At 36.7% G+C, this 13,919-nt stretch overlaps 1 protein-coding gene across 4 annotated transcripts; it reads right to left on the reverse strand.

Moving 5' to 3' along the window:
* Window positions 1-3,108: 3,108 nt before the first annotated feature.
* On the reverse strand, window positions 3,109-11,993 carry LOC144447478 (uncharacterized). Of its 4 annotated transcripts, none has more exons than XM_078137512.1 (7): window positions 11,895-11,993; window positions 11,014-11,303; window positions 6,518-6,574; window positions 5,828-5,971; window positions 5,343-5,486; window positions 4,617-4,845; window positions 3,109-4,261 (listed from the first exon to the last, which is right to left on the reverse strand). In XM_078137512.1, exons 2-7 carry the CDS (start codon window positions 11,260-11,262, stop codon window positions 4,251-4,253), a joined length of 834 nt encoding a protein of 277 aa, XP_077993638.1. In that variant the 5' UTR covers window positions 11,263-11,303; window positions 11,895-11,993; the 3' UTR covers window positions 3,109-4,250. The 4 variants fall into 4 exon arrangements, with proteins under 4 accessions (XP_077993638.1, XP_077993639.1, XP_077993637.1 ...); XM_078137513.1 differs by having other exon boundaries at window positions 5,349-5,486; window positions 11,840-11,965; XM_078137511.1 differs by having other exon boundaries at window positions 11,840-11,965.
* Between the last annotated feature and the right edge of the window lie 1,926 nt (window positions 11,994-13,919).

Here is a 13,919-nt window from a genome sequence, read left to right on the forward strand (position 1 = left end):
CACTTTTGTAATTAACCGCATCAAACAACTTCTCCTAATAGTTTGAGTTTGTAGTTATCACAGTGAGTCGAAAGCTAGGTTTCCGTAGTAGTATATACATTTCAACGCTACATATAAACAAATATTGTTACTAATTAATGGAAGACAATGTGAATAGTGCTGAAACGTAATAATAATATATAAGCTACAAGTTGATTAGATGACCTACCAAAACTCCACTCCATATTGACGCTCCAACATAGTACAACCCAGTTTCGTAAGCAACAGATAGACTCCCCAGCACAATACATGTAATACCAATTAACATCTTACAAATACCAAGCCCATTTACCACTCTGTGGGCAAACTTGCGTCTCCTATTATTGATCGTGCTTGGTACCTGCTCTTGATTGGTTGGGAACTGCAAAGTTGGTGAAGGCTGTTGAACAAACTCCGAGTAGCCATGGTGATAGAACTGCATTTTAATTTACAAAAGGATGGTAACTCACTGATTGATGCGCCTTAAAAGGGACAAAGAAAAGTCCGTTATCTTACCTGTGTGAAGTAATACATGGTCCGATAGAATGAGATAAATGTATAATTTGTGTAACATAACAAATCATTCAGTGAGTGGTTTAATACGATGGCGAAGACTTGGTATAAAGCGAATAGTGACACTGCTGTCTTTGATACACTTATGACATGTATAGTGAAGGGGACGTTTGAAATATGAATATTTATTAATAGGATTAAGAAAAAGTCAACAGCTTAATTATGATATGTTTACTTTAATAAATAAATATTCAAAGTATTATACTGTTTTTTTTACGTTAGATATTATTATAATCGTATTAGTAGTGTTACTAGCTAGAGATAAAGTACTATTTGAGTGCCTTGTTGTGTTTCAGCGCAGCGCCATATAAACTATCTGCCCATGTGACACTTGTTGAAATATTTAAGTTGAAATTAAATCAACACAAAAACGCTCTATATCTTACGTCAGGCGGCCAGGCATGCAGGCAGGCAGGCAGGCAGATAGGCAGACAGACAGACAGACAGACAGACAGACAGACAGACAGACAGACAGACAGACGGACGGACGGGCGGGCGGGCGGGCGGACGGACGGACGGACGGACAGTCAGTCAGTCAGACGGACGGACGGGCGGGCGGACGGACGGACGGACGGACGGACGGTCAGACAGACAGACAGACAGACAGACAGACAGACAGACAGACAGACAGACGGAAAAAGATCGACTCGGCGACCGACGGACCGACAAACCAAAGGAACACAGACTAATTAAACAGAGAGATTTAGACAGACAGACTGGCTAATAAAAGCGAACACAAGCATGTAGATATACATACACACAGACATGGGCGTGCACATAATACACACACTGTCATGTATGTATTTGTAGATATTCCTTTTGCATTAAAGTATGATTATGGCTTAATTAAGAATAGAAGCATTCACCGAATGACATTTATTGAAATATGAATATTTCCTGTGTTCATTGTGAAAGTATATTATTATATTATAAGAAATTATAGGTCACGTGTATATTTTTCGTTCATTTTTTGTATTCTCGAATTAATGTGACACACACTAGCCGCCGCCACCAGACAGCAGATTATGCAGTGACACTTTTTGTGTTTTGATGCTACAAAGAGTATACACCAAACTACAACATGACAGCTATCCCTTATAACCTAGACACTTGCAAATACAAACAAAGCTTGCGTTTCCATCCTTAATATGATGTACGGATCCGTTCCGAAAATTTGCAGTAAAACCTTTAAAGAAACAAGACAGCAATCAGTGTAGTGAAATTGTTGACCTTTGGACCGGCCGGGCGTGATGAATCTGATCCTTAAACTTCACAGGTTTTAAGGTTTTAACTGATATCCTGACTATGAAACATGAATTTAATATAATAATTGAATACTTTAGTCAATATAATTGCATATTGTGTCAAAATATTATTTGCAAGGTGACAGACAAAATAACAACAAACCTTATACGGCATCTGATGCGCTACAAGTGACGAAATACAAGTCCCTTTCGCTGTTAATCAATTAAAAATGAAATTATGTAATAGTCTGGGGTTTGTTTATATAGTCTACATACGGCTATGAGTTGGATGGAATGTCAGAGTACAATTTAATAATCATTTATGCATATAGAGTGTAAGGTGAATATCGTACCTTGGAAGGACTTCTCCAACGAGGCCATACCCCAGTACTGTGGCCCTAAAGTGTCTTCCTACGTGATCATACCCCCACCCTAGAGTTCACGGATCTCGCACACTTACCTTAGTCATATGTGGAGGAATTGGTTTGATCCTCATGCCAAGTGCATAATTACAGATTTGTTTGTCGGACTATCATTCACAGTTTGTGTAATTATTAAGAGAGAGAGAGAGAGAGAGAGAGAGAGAGAGAGAGAGAGAGAGAGAGAGAGAGAGAGAGAGAGAGAGAGAGAGAGAGAGAGAGAGAGAGAGAGAGCGAGAAAGCGAGCGAGAAAGCGAGAGAGAGAGAGAGAAAGCGAGCGAGAGTGAGAGAGAGAGAGAGCGAGAAAGCGAGCGAGAAAGCGAGAGAGAGAGAGAGAGAGAGCGAGAAAGCGAGCGAGAGAGAGAGAGAGAGAGAGAGAGAGAGAGAGAGAGAGAGAGAGAGAGAGAGAGAGAGAGAGAGAGAGAGAACTACCTATGGAATTATATCCAAAAGTTATCTATACCACCCACTACCAATCCACAGACAAGAATACAATGTCGTGCACTAATTCAAGGAGCAAGGTTACATCTTTGATAAACTCAAATTAATCAATTAACATTTACGTACCCCCACCCAACCTCTCTCTCTCTCTCTCTCTCTCTCTCTCTCTCTCTCTCTCTCTCTCTCTCTCTCTCTCTCTCTCTCTCTCTCTCTCTCTCTCTCTCTCTCCCTCTCTCTCTCTCTCTCTCTCTAACTCTCTCGCACGCAGTCACATACACGCACACAACCGCACTGATACAAAGTTTACTTTAATGGGAAATCATTCATGATCTTATAATTCATAATCACCTCTGCGCCATCCCTTACAAATAGTTACATACTTCTACACAATTGATATTGTAAATTGATAGTACATGTTTATTGAATTGAATGGGTAATACCACCACCCTAGTAATCTAGATCCCATTAAGACGACAAAATATTGATAAATATTTTTATGTTCTGCCACCAATGATTAAAGTTTGTAAATGTTTTCCAACTATTTTCATCTTCTTTTTATTATAAGAGTTCATCATCGTGGATTTTATTACTAGTAAGTAAAACACACAGATTTATATTTACCGCCATCTACGGTGTAACAGTCTAGGGTTTGGGATTAACATCATTTTAATACAGCATGACTTAAACAAAAGAATACCAATAATAGGCCGCTTGGTGAGAATAATATAAACTTGTCATGGTCAATACTTCTAGCTTCTAGCTTTGGTTGGTTGACCTTATTTGTATCTTTCAGATTTTATAAAATTTTACATTAATTCTAATATTTAAGCAGTGCGTTATTTTTTTCCGTATAATTTTGTAACATGTTATATTTCTATATATAGACTGATATTACACCAATAATTATTTTCTCAAATGTGCCACTTTTATCTAACTAATTTGTACATTTTGTGTCCATGTCGCAAATCGTCAAATTTTAGTCAGACTGAGAAGAGTTACAACCCATTTCATGTTAGTGTTTACTGACCTGTTTGATGCAACCACACAGACGCCAACAAGAAACTGCACATTCTATAACAAGATCGCAATTTCATGTTACATTTTGTTTAAATAAAATAAATTCATTTAAGCATACTGCAAATATTTGATGTCTACATTGTGGCACATTACTAATCATGTCATTTAGACAAAATGTCGCAAGAAACTGCTGTATTCATTCAATCGTGTTGTTATATTACAGTTTAAGAAAAGTCATATTTGACGATGTTTTTCCACCCGGGGTTGCGGCTTGAGCAGAGGATTTGTAAATGTAGTGAGGAGACAAAGAGACATTGACTTCATGGTTATATAACAAACAGAGCCGGTAAAAAGTGAAACGTAAAACTGTTTAAACTGGAGTATCGTTATTTCAGAGATGTTTCTGAGATGTTCCGTTGGATAGGCACTGATGTTTACTTCTCTATCTGTACCACTGGTATTACCATTGGTTGTGGTCTTTCAGGGACTTCAGATGTAGGTTACTGCTGATCGAATGCTGAGTGTGATGATTTTTTCTCTAAATACCAGCTGTAAAAAAAAGTGTAAAGAGATGTAGCCACATCTATCTTCTGATTTGTGTATGTAATTTTACAAGATGATATCGTAGAATTCTGCTGGTCTGAAGTTAATCAGTGTATGTGATATTGGTAATTTCCATTTCGAGTGCAAAGTGCAAAAGATGTCGGAAATCAGAATAGCAAATACTGTACAAAACATTATCGACATCATATCTGGTAATATATAAATGGTGGACGGTATAATATTTCGAGTTCATTAAGTAAATTGTTAATTAACCATCTTGGTGAGTGGCATTTGCAACTTTTAACCTGACATAACAACTTTTGGATAATCGGATTTCGGGTGGTAGAGCGATAATACATACCTTGGTGTTCATTTCCTGGAGGGGGACTGGTAGTTCGAGGATACATAGGGGCGGTAACTTGGCCTGGCTGCGATGTCTGACTGTATGCCATCATTGGTTGAATACTAGTACCTGGCTGTAATGTCTGATTGTACATCATCATTGGTTGAGTACCTGGCTGTATTGTCTGATTGTACACCATCCCTGGTTGCGTATTTGGCATTAATTGTTGCTGTGGTAAGTAGTACACCTGAAAATGAAAATGACAATGACACATATTTATGTATTTGTATGTCTATACAGCCCATGTCAAGTTACCATTCAGTGGGTCTGTTTGATACAGCCATGCAGAAACCAATAAAGAAACTACACATGCTACACTTTAAGATACTAGCAAGATTGAATGAATACAATTTTTTGTGAAATGCAGACATGAAAACATTGGCGCCTGTGTGTCTGCATCTAATTGCAGTACGTTTACATGGTTTATTTTATATTAGACAACATGTACCAAGAAATTGTGATCATGCTATCTTAGTGTAGAATATACACTTTCCTACTGGTGTACGTGGTTGTAGCGAACAGATCCTATAAACGGTAACTTGAAACGTGCTGTATGTGTTCAACAACACAAAGTTCAATGACAAAATTAAATTGTAAAACTTCAGAAAATATTAATGATTGAGACTCGAAGTTTGTTATTTTGAACCGATGAAGGTAAACGTTTTAACACATGCAATAACTCACCACTGGCACTGTGTTAGTCTGACGACTGCTTGTACCACAGCACACAGCTCTACAGCAAAATGCCGAGTTGATTATTGCAATTATTACATAGATGACTGGCAAAGCGATGAGGGTTGCATGGACGCCTTGCATATCTTTGTCTGGCTGTAAACGAATACAATTAAATTTGGTTTATTAAGAAGAAAGAAAAGCCTTATATTTAAAAGGCTTGAGAGAGTGATGCCAGGGTATCAGAAACTTCGAGTGACGGGGATTAAAGAGAAGATTGTTCAAAGATGTGGGGGCCGCTGTGAGAGGAAGATATCATATGTCAAACTGTCTTTGTAGATACTCTTGAAACAAAGAGAAGTCGAGGATATCAGAAGAGGAGCTAGCAACGTGTTCTTGATGGAGTGAGTTATTTGATAATTGTGATATATCATTAAAAACATTCTATGGATTGTTTTTTATAATTCATGAATTTGTATAAAATTAAAGTTACTTACACTGCAAATGTAACTATAGTGACCGTACCGGGGTTGCCAAATGTAGTCGCAGTCGTCAGCCCAATTCATAGATGCTGACGCTAAGCCCACTAAAGATGGGCTGAGTGACACTGAAATGATCGACAGAACCATTGACGTCACAATCTGTAAAATAAATAACACATTGAACCGTAATCCGTACCTGCTAATAAAAACAAATAGGTAATGGTGAATATTTCTCTAAATACAGCTTCAATCATTCCATATATTGTATGTTTTGCAATGAGAGACGACTTTATTTATGTACGAAATTTGCATTTTATTCCCCCAAAACCAACACGTGTTACCATGACAATTAGAATAGTCCGAGAACAGATCATTAAGAAGCACCTGAAACTCTTTTAGTTACTGTAGATTGTATAATTATAATTATATAGAGTTATAATTTTATGCAGATAAACTGAATTTATTTAAAAGTGAAAGACACAACATTGTACACATTGCAGACCAGACAAATATTTTAATGGACTCTAAAAAAGCAGACACCATTTGTATTTACAACTTATGTCCACTTGTCTCGAAGTCAGTTTTGACCCGTGAATGGTCTTTCTAGAAATAAAGGTATTTCTTCATGAATCCTATATTGGTCTTACACTAGGCTTTGATACTCCTCATAATTTACACTTACAATTGCATAATTTAATAACTTACGAGGCATGTTGTTTTGAAGTACGCAGACATGATACCAAATACTCCAGTCAATATCATCTAGAAAAAAAGAAAACGAAGAGAAAATTGGAAATGTAATTTTCCTTTCCCTAATTCAGAAGTCTTCGAGTCATGCAGGGGTTCTTCATGTGTCAAGAGTATCTTCTGGTTGAACAACAGAAAAAATATTGAAGAATATTGATAAATTCTAGTACTTATTATCAAGATATTCGGTGGGGTGGGGAATAAATACCAGGCTGAACGTTTTGATTCAACAACAGAAAAATATTGGAGATGATAATTTATCACATAAACATGTGCAAATCTTCGCCTGTGTGACTGCAAACAGGACAGATCAAACTTTTACAGAACTTTTTCTCTCTCAACTGTTCTTGCCATTCTATGCTACGATCAAGTTATTGTAATCATTATGTACTTTCAAAACTGGTAAATGCACACATTAATTTACATACATCCTTGGGTGGTATGAGTCTGATACGTAAAAGTACTTTTATTTTTATTGAATACATTTTATTCAATCTAACAAAACATCATGTAGATTACTGATGACAATTTGGATAAACTTAATTATGTGATCAATATATAATCCCATGACATAAATGTTCGTTTTACGTCATAATGCTCCGAGTATGATTCTGCGGACTACAAATTCGAGCTGGCAATAAAAATAATTGTGAAAGCTTATTATTAAGATAATCGCGGAGGGGGAGGGAGGGAAATAAAAGCCAGGCTTTGATTCATATTTCGAATACTGCAGAACCAGTGATGTGGATTGTGATGTAGATGAGAGTTGTCGTGACATGTATCAACCCGGGTATAAATCTTGTAGTTTCTGTTCGAACATTGTGTTTTCAGCTCGTGAGACTATGTCTAACATAGTTGTCTAAGGAGATTTAAAGATTAAATGTCAAAAATCATTGAACAAATCAACAGAAAGCCCTTTTCCTCATGATGATGTTTAGCTTTGTAAATTTGCGCACACTGTTGGGAATTACTGGCCGAGAGTCATAGTATAGGGTATCTTGCCCATAACCGACTCGAATTCGTAAATTGTAAAGTCACTTTCAAAAATAGCACCAATGGCATTTTAGCACAACTGTATTTGGCTGCTGCTATGGGTGTGGTCTTGTTGCTAGGCATATTTGCATACATTTTCGAAATCTTTATTCACTTGCCTACCCTTCGCAGTGTTCATCTTTGCAAAACCATCATTTGGATGTTGCTATGGGTGTGGTCTTGTTGCTAGGCATACTTTTTTATTCTTTATTCACTTACCCACCTGTCTCTTTTGCTATCCTTGTAATATGCATTATCACTTCACTGTTGCTAAGAGTGTGGCCATGGTTGCTAGGGCCAGTTGTGTCAACACGTTTTAATCAAAAACTGCAACTAACTCCTCCAGAAACATCCCTAAGTTTCAGCCCCATTCACCATATAGTTTTCAAGATATACGTTTTATATGAGATTGTTAGACCTAATTTGCATATGCTGATGGGATGATCATATTGTGACTACATCTTCATGTACACATCCCTATAGGCATCCCCATTAAGGTGAAATGTACCTCAGGCTTTAAAAGTCATCGGATCACTTTTAATTTTTACCAGTTGTAGATCATGATGGGAGCTTTTTGTTTTGGGGGAAAAAAGTGTGGGTCCACCGCCAAGATTTTGAAGGAGGGCGCCCTCTAGAGGTTCATTGGTCTGGTTTCTTTCAAAAAAGAATATGACAATAAATCCCAAGTAATCTCATTTTTGAATGAATATGATTTTTTCAAGTCATTTTGCTATCTTTATAACAAGTTGCTTAAATTCATGTCAAATAATAGGAATATCTTAATTTCAAGATTAACAATAAAAAATAATGAAACTAATTTTGGCATATTTTTTTTTTATAAAAAAGGATTTGGTTGGAACATTATAAATGTATGTAACAATACTTACTATAGAGAAACAACACGAAACATAAACCTCGCCAGAAACCAAGATGGCTACGTATACCCTATTACAATTACTGGAGGAATGGTCAAACAACCAGAACATAACAATGTATGTATGTAATTGTGTGTGTGTGTGTGTGTGTGTGTGTGTGTGTGTGTGTGTGTGTGTGTGTGTGTGTGTGTGTGTGTGTGTAAGAGAGGATGCAGTAAATCATGAAAAGTCGAGGGCTACGGCAGCCAAAGTGCACAAACCAAGAAACAGAAGACTTGATTTGATCCAATCATTCAGAGACCATTTCTATTCCTTTTTTCAGATTTCAGTTTTACTTCATGTTTATTTCATTGTTTCCTTATTTTAACAAACTATTTATTTTTAGCAGTAATATTATAAGATTTTGGTAATATTATTCAGGCTAGAAGTTTGTATAGAAATTAATAGAACTTACAATCAATACCATCTCAATCAAAACCAAAGTAGTTTATCTCCACTTTTCTGTGTTTGTACTGTGTATACATAAATGAGAACTAGTCCTGTCTCAGCTAGTAATGTTATGGAAAGCTGTAAGACTTTGTTAACTATTAAACATAGTGTATGCTCATTGCAACTGAATCTGCTGGAGATGAAGTTGATCATTTACCAAAGCATAATGTACATGTGTTGAGACGATGAGCACACAAGCAATCAATCAAATACACAAATTAGCAACCATCAGCAAATTATATTATAACAAAATAAAAAGTAATATCTAATAACAACATTAAAACCAAGATTTAAACTGAAAGCCTTCCGTAAGGGCAAAGACTTTAGATTTTAGTTACTACACACAATGATTGTTGAAATGCAACAGCACATTTACTGAAAATCATTAATTATGGAAATGACTCATTAAAACTAAAAGTTACATTATGAAACTTTATCTTGTGTATGAACTTTGTTTACCATCAATATATATATACGAAATTATATTAAATTTGAAGGGGACATTCTTAAGATATAGACTAATTACTGAGAATCATTAATTATGCAAATGACTCGTTAAATGTAAGTGTTACACCAGTAAGCCTTATGAGACATGTGCTCCCTGGTATCATTAATGCACATACCAAATTATATGGAATTTGAAGGTTATACTCTTCATGTAAAGCCATACTGAAAATAATTAATTATGTAAATGGTTCAACTGAAAGTTACATCAACAAGTTTTTCAGGTCATGTTCCCTTTCTTATGTTTGAAGTGTATGCTAAATTATATTGAATTTGAAGTGTGTATTCGAACATTACTGAAAATCATTAGTTATGGCATTACAACTACAAGCTATATTATCAAACTTTATATGACACATCCACTTTGTTATCATCAATGTATGTATCAAATTATATTGAACTTGTTAGAGTGCATTTTTAAGATTACCGAAAACTATTAATTATGTAAATAGCTCATTTTAATATTCTTGGGATGTTTACCAAAACCTACTTAGTTCTTGCCATTACGGCACAGACCACATGCACCAAACAAAATTTGAATTGAGCCAGCCGTTTTTGAGAAAATGGTGATGCAGACACACAGACAGACACACAGACTTTTCATCCCCAATATATAACCTTCCTTACGGAAGGTAACTATAGAACATGACTGCTTTTTATGAAAGTGAGGATAACATTGTTTTCTAATTTCAGTTAGTATAGATGACAATTATTGATGAAACTCTGATAATTTTAAATCTCAGCCATATTTATAAAATATGTTGTATAATTTTAAATCACTGCTAAACTTTGAAATTGAATAGGTAAATTGTTATTTTCGATAATTGATGGACTGTCCATTTTGCGTTTAGTACAGTTGAAGAAAAGACAAAATAACACAAGACAGTGATGTTTATACCGGAAGTGATACACTTTTAGCCCTAATTTGCATATCACTGATGAGATCATCATATTAAGAATACATCTTAATCTTAACACCTCTTAGAACGTTCATTTTCATTTGAACAATTTCCCATCTACACCCCCCACCAAACACCAAACCAATCGGTCTGGAGGTTTTTGTCTTTGAATTTGTCGTTTACACACACACACACACACACACACACACACACACACACACACACACACACACACACACACACACACACACACACGCACACATACATACAGGCAGACATACAGACAGGCAGACAGACAGACAGACAGACAGACAGACAGACAGACAGAGACATACAGACAGACAGACACACAGACAGACACACACACACACAGACAGACAGAGGGACACAGACAGACAGACAGACAGACAGACAGACAGACAGACAGACAGACACTTTGCCATGCTTATAGCACTACTGAAACTCAGTTCAGTTGTGCTAATAAAACGACACTTTTGTCACTTAAACATTTTTAACAAAAATAGGGCCATCGAAATATGAGAATGGATAAAAGATGGCACACAGCGACATAAATGTTGACATCACACATGGAAATCTATGACTAGTCAATCTTTTGTACATTTTCCAGGACCTGATGGATTTCAAAAATACTTACCAGAACGCCACACCATATCGGACTTCCTACAAAGTACAGTCCACTTGCGTTCACGATTATTACACTTCCTAGGACAAGCGCCAGGAAACCAAGTGTGATTTCACAAATACCAAGTCCTGCTGTCACTCTGTGGGCAAAGCCAGGCCTCTCAACATTGTTGGGTTGTGTTGACTGACTCGGTTGTTGTATTATCTGGACACTGGTTGGTGGTTGTTGAGGTATGAAACCTGTCTGGCCATAGGCTTGCATATTGATTCAGTGAGCTCGAGTGTATCTTAATAAGCTACCAGCTGGGACAAAAAACAGAAAGAAAAACTTTGCCATCGCAGTCATTTGATTTTGATAATTGACCCGGAACGTCAAGGTCAAGGGTCAAAGTCTCCAAAGATCGCTTGCATCTGATAATATGGGGGTAGACACTTGATTTTAGTCTATATGCCTTAGTTTTTGAGATATTCAGAAGTAAATAATGATTTATAACAACAAATATGGCTGCCATTTAGTAAAAGTTATATGAGCTCCAAAACTAATGCTTGTGTACATATAGTTCTTTTCTTCAATATTATTGTTATTTGGATTTTAAGTATCGGAACTCTACATGTGTCGCCCTGACATTGACGGCGTCGCACTCACTGTTGATGAGCCTCGGAAGACGGCCAGCCTCAGCTGCCGAGTTTAACTCAACTACACCCGTTGACAGGCTACCTTACCATAGCGGATGAATAAATAGATCTCTTGAACAGATGGTGAATAGTTTGAAAGCAATCAATATCCGGGTAACAGCAAATATAAAATGGCGTGATTTGATATTAGTATTTATACTTACATATGTACAGAGAAGTGATTAGGTTGCTCTCTTATAGTACCTATCATTCACTTACGAAATTTGTTGCGCAGTGATATACATAGCAGGGTGACCTTTCCAGACGCTGTCTGACTACAGCTACTTGGCTATGGTCTGATTGCTATTGGCAGGAAACCTACCTTTTCAAATCGGGTGTCATCCCGGGGGGCTACTCCCCTTATTTGAGTATGTGCATATATACTGCACTTTGGGGTGCGTCTTGTAACCCTTTGGTCTAAAAAGGATCATCGGTTTTTTCCTGAAGAGTCTAAAACTTTGCATTATTTTCTAAAATGTGGTAGGTCTAAACTTCAATCTTTTAAAAACCTGAAATGGGCTAAAATGGGGTATTGATATTTGATCGAAATGTGTCTAAAATGTGGGTCCTGGGGTTTCCAGCACTGGCCACACACCATTGTACCAGAGCTGGCCACTGGTACCGCCCCCGGGGTGTCATGCAGAACATTATACCTAGAAATTTAAATGAGAAAGGGCCACAAGATGTACTATACGACATGGACACCCTTGAATAACCATGGCAATTATCCAAAAATACTTTAGTATTGATATGCTGTAACGACGTAAACAAAATCTGCGTGCTATACATAATAAAGCAACGTCGTGACGTTGCCATTTGTTTGGTGTCTATATAGTAAACAGAACCTTTCATTTATATACGGGTATAATAGAAGCCGTTTTGCGCATGCGCAACTAGTAAAAGTACGAATACTGGAATAGCAAAAGGTGACACTTATTAGAACTTTAAAGCTATGGTTGCTTGTTCGTATGTATGTATGTGTGTGTGTGTGTATGTATGTATGTATGTATGTATGTATGTATGTCTCGCCAATTTTTCCTTTGAAAAAGAATATTTATTCGAAACGTGGTTTATTAGTTCCTTATGCATTTCTATGTATGTATGTATGTATGTATGTATGTATGTATGTATGTATGTATGTATGTATGTATGTTTGATTTTTGTTTATTTGTTTGTCTTTGTGTGTGTATATATATATGTGCACGAGAGTCTGTTTGTGAGTAGGTGTGTCTTTTTGCATGGAAACATACTAAAACTGTCTTGGTATCAGCTGAAAGCTTTGTTTACGCAGTAGTAATGCCACATCATAATATATATTTTATACAGTATAGCATCTGGTGTAACGCACAAGAACAATACAACTATTCGCATTTAAAATAAATGTATCTTTACTTTGTGATGGTTAGTCCCACAGGGACCTTGCAAACACTATATATAGCTAATTAACATCATACTGGAGAAAGTACAGAAAAAGTGAAAACTCCATAGTATAGCTGAACCAGAGAATACGTTTAGTTTGTATCCTAAGCGTAGCAGAAATGTTGCCAGAGGCTTCCGTCTGTGTGTTTGTCTTGGTGTTAACTAATGTAGGGAGCCTTCAGTAATTACAAAAGGGGTCAATCAAGCCTAGTCTAGATCTATTGCCTAAAAAGTGAGCCTCCCTCAATTTCCTCTATCTAAAACACGACCCTCCCCTGTTCACATATTTCAAAAACCTGGGTTAAAATGGTGTCCGCTTTGAGAAGGGACATGTCTCCTAATCGATGGTAAAAACTTTTTCCCACCGCTGCCACCACAGTGAATTTGTGTTAAGGCACTTTTTAATTATTTCTCGTCTTTGATTCTAATTGGCAGAGAAGAAGACAAGAACTCCGGAATTGCTAGATGAGTGCACCACCGGCACTACCAGCATTGTGTTGACCGAGGTAAACATCCCTGTGCCACCGTATTATCTTGAATACCTTACCACACTGTTCTTCTCCCTTCACTCTCGCAAGACCCACTCATCTCCTCACATCACTACTAACAAATGACTTAGGGCATGGTTAACGTTGTCAACAGCGATTTGACTCGACATGTTTTGATATATTAATTACAATGGTGTTAACCATCTTGCAAATACTTTATAAGATTCTGGTATATATAGTATAGTATATATAATTATTGACTACGTAACACAGGGTTAATATATTCAAATAGCATCTTGACAGTATGTATGTAGGTATGTATGTAGGTATGTATGTA

Source organism: Glandiceps talaboti, chromosome 16 (genome assembly GCF_964340395.1).
Source record: "Glandiceps talaboti chromosome 16, keGlaTala1.1, whole genome shotgun sequence".
NCBI classification, from domain to species: domain Eukaryota; kingdom Metazoa; phylum Hemichordata; class Enteropneusta; family Spengelidae; genus Glandiceps; species Glandiceps talaboti.

Excerpts from the sequence above, each read along its gene's own strand:
- LOC144447478 (XM_078137512.1), bottom strand. The coding sequence starts at position 11,262 with ATGCAAGCCTATGGCCAGACAGGTTTCATACCTCAACAACCACCAACC. Across the intron at positions 6,575-11,013 it reads CGATATGGTGTGGCGTTCTG|ATGATATTGACTGGAGTATT; the intron begins GTAAGTATTTTT and ends CTTTTTTTCTAG. Across the intron at positions 5,487-5,827 it reads ACTATAGTTACATTTGCAGT|CCAGACAAAGATATGCAAGG; the intron begins GTAAGTAACTTT and ends ATTCGTTTACAG.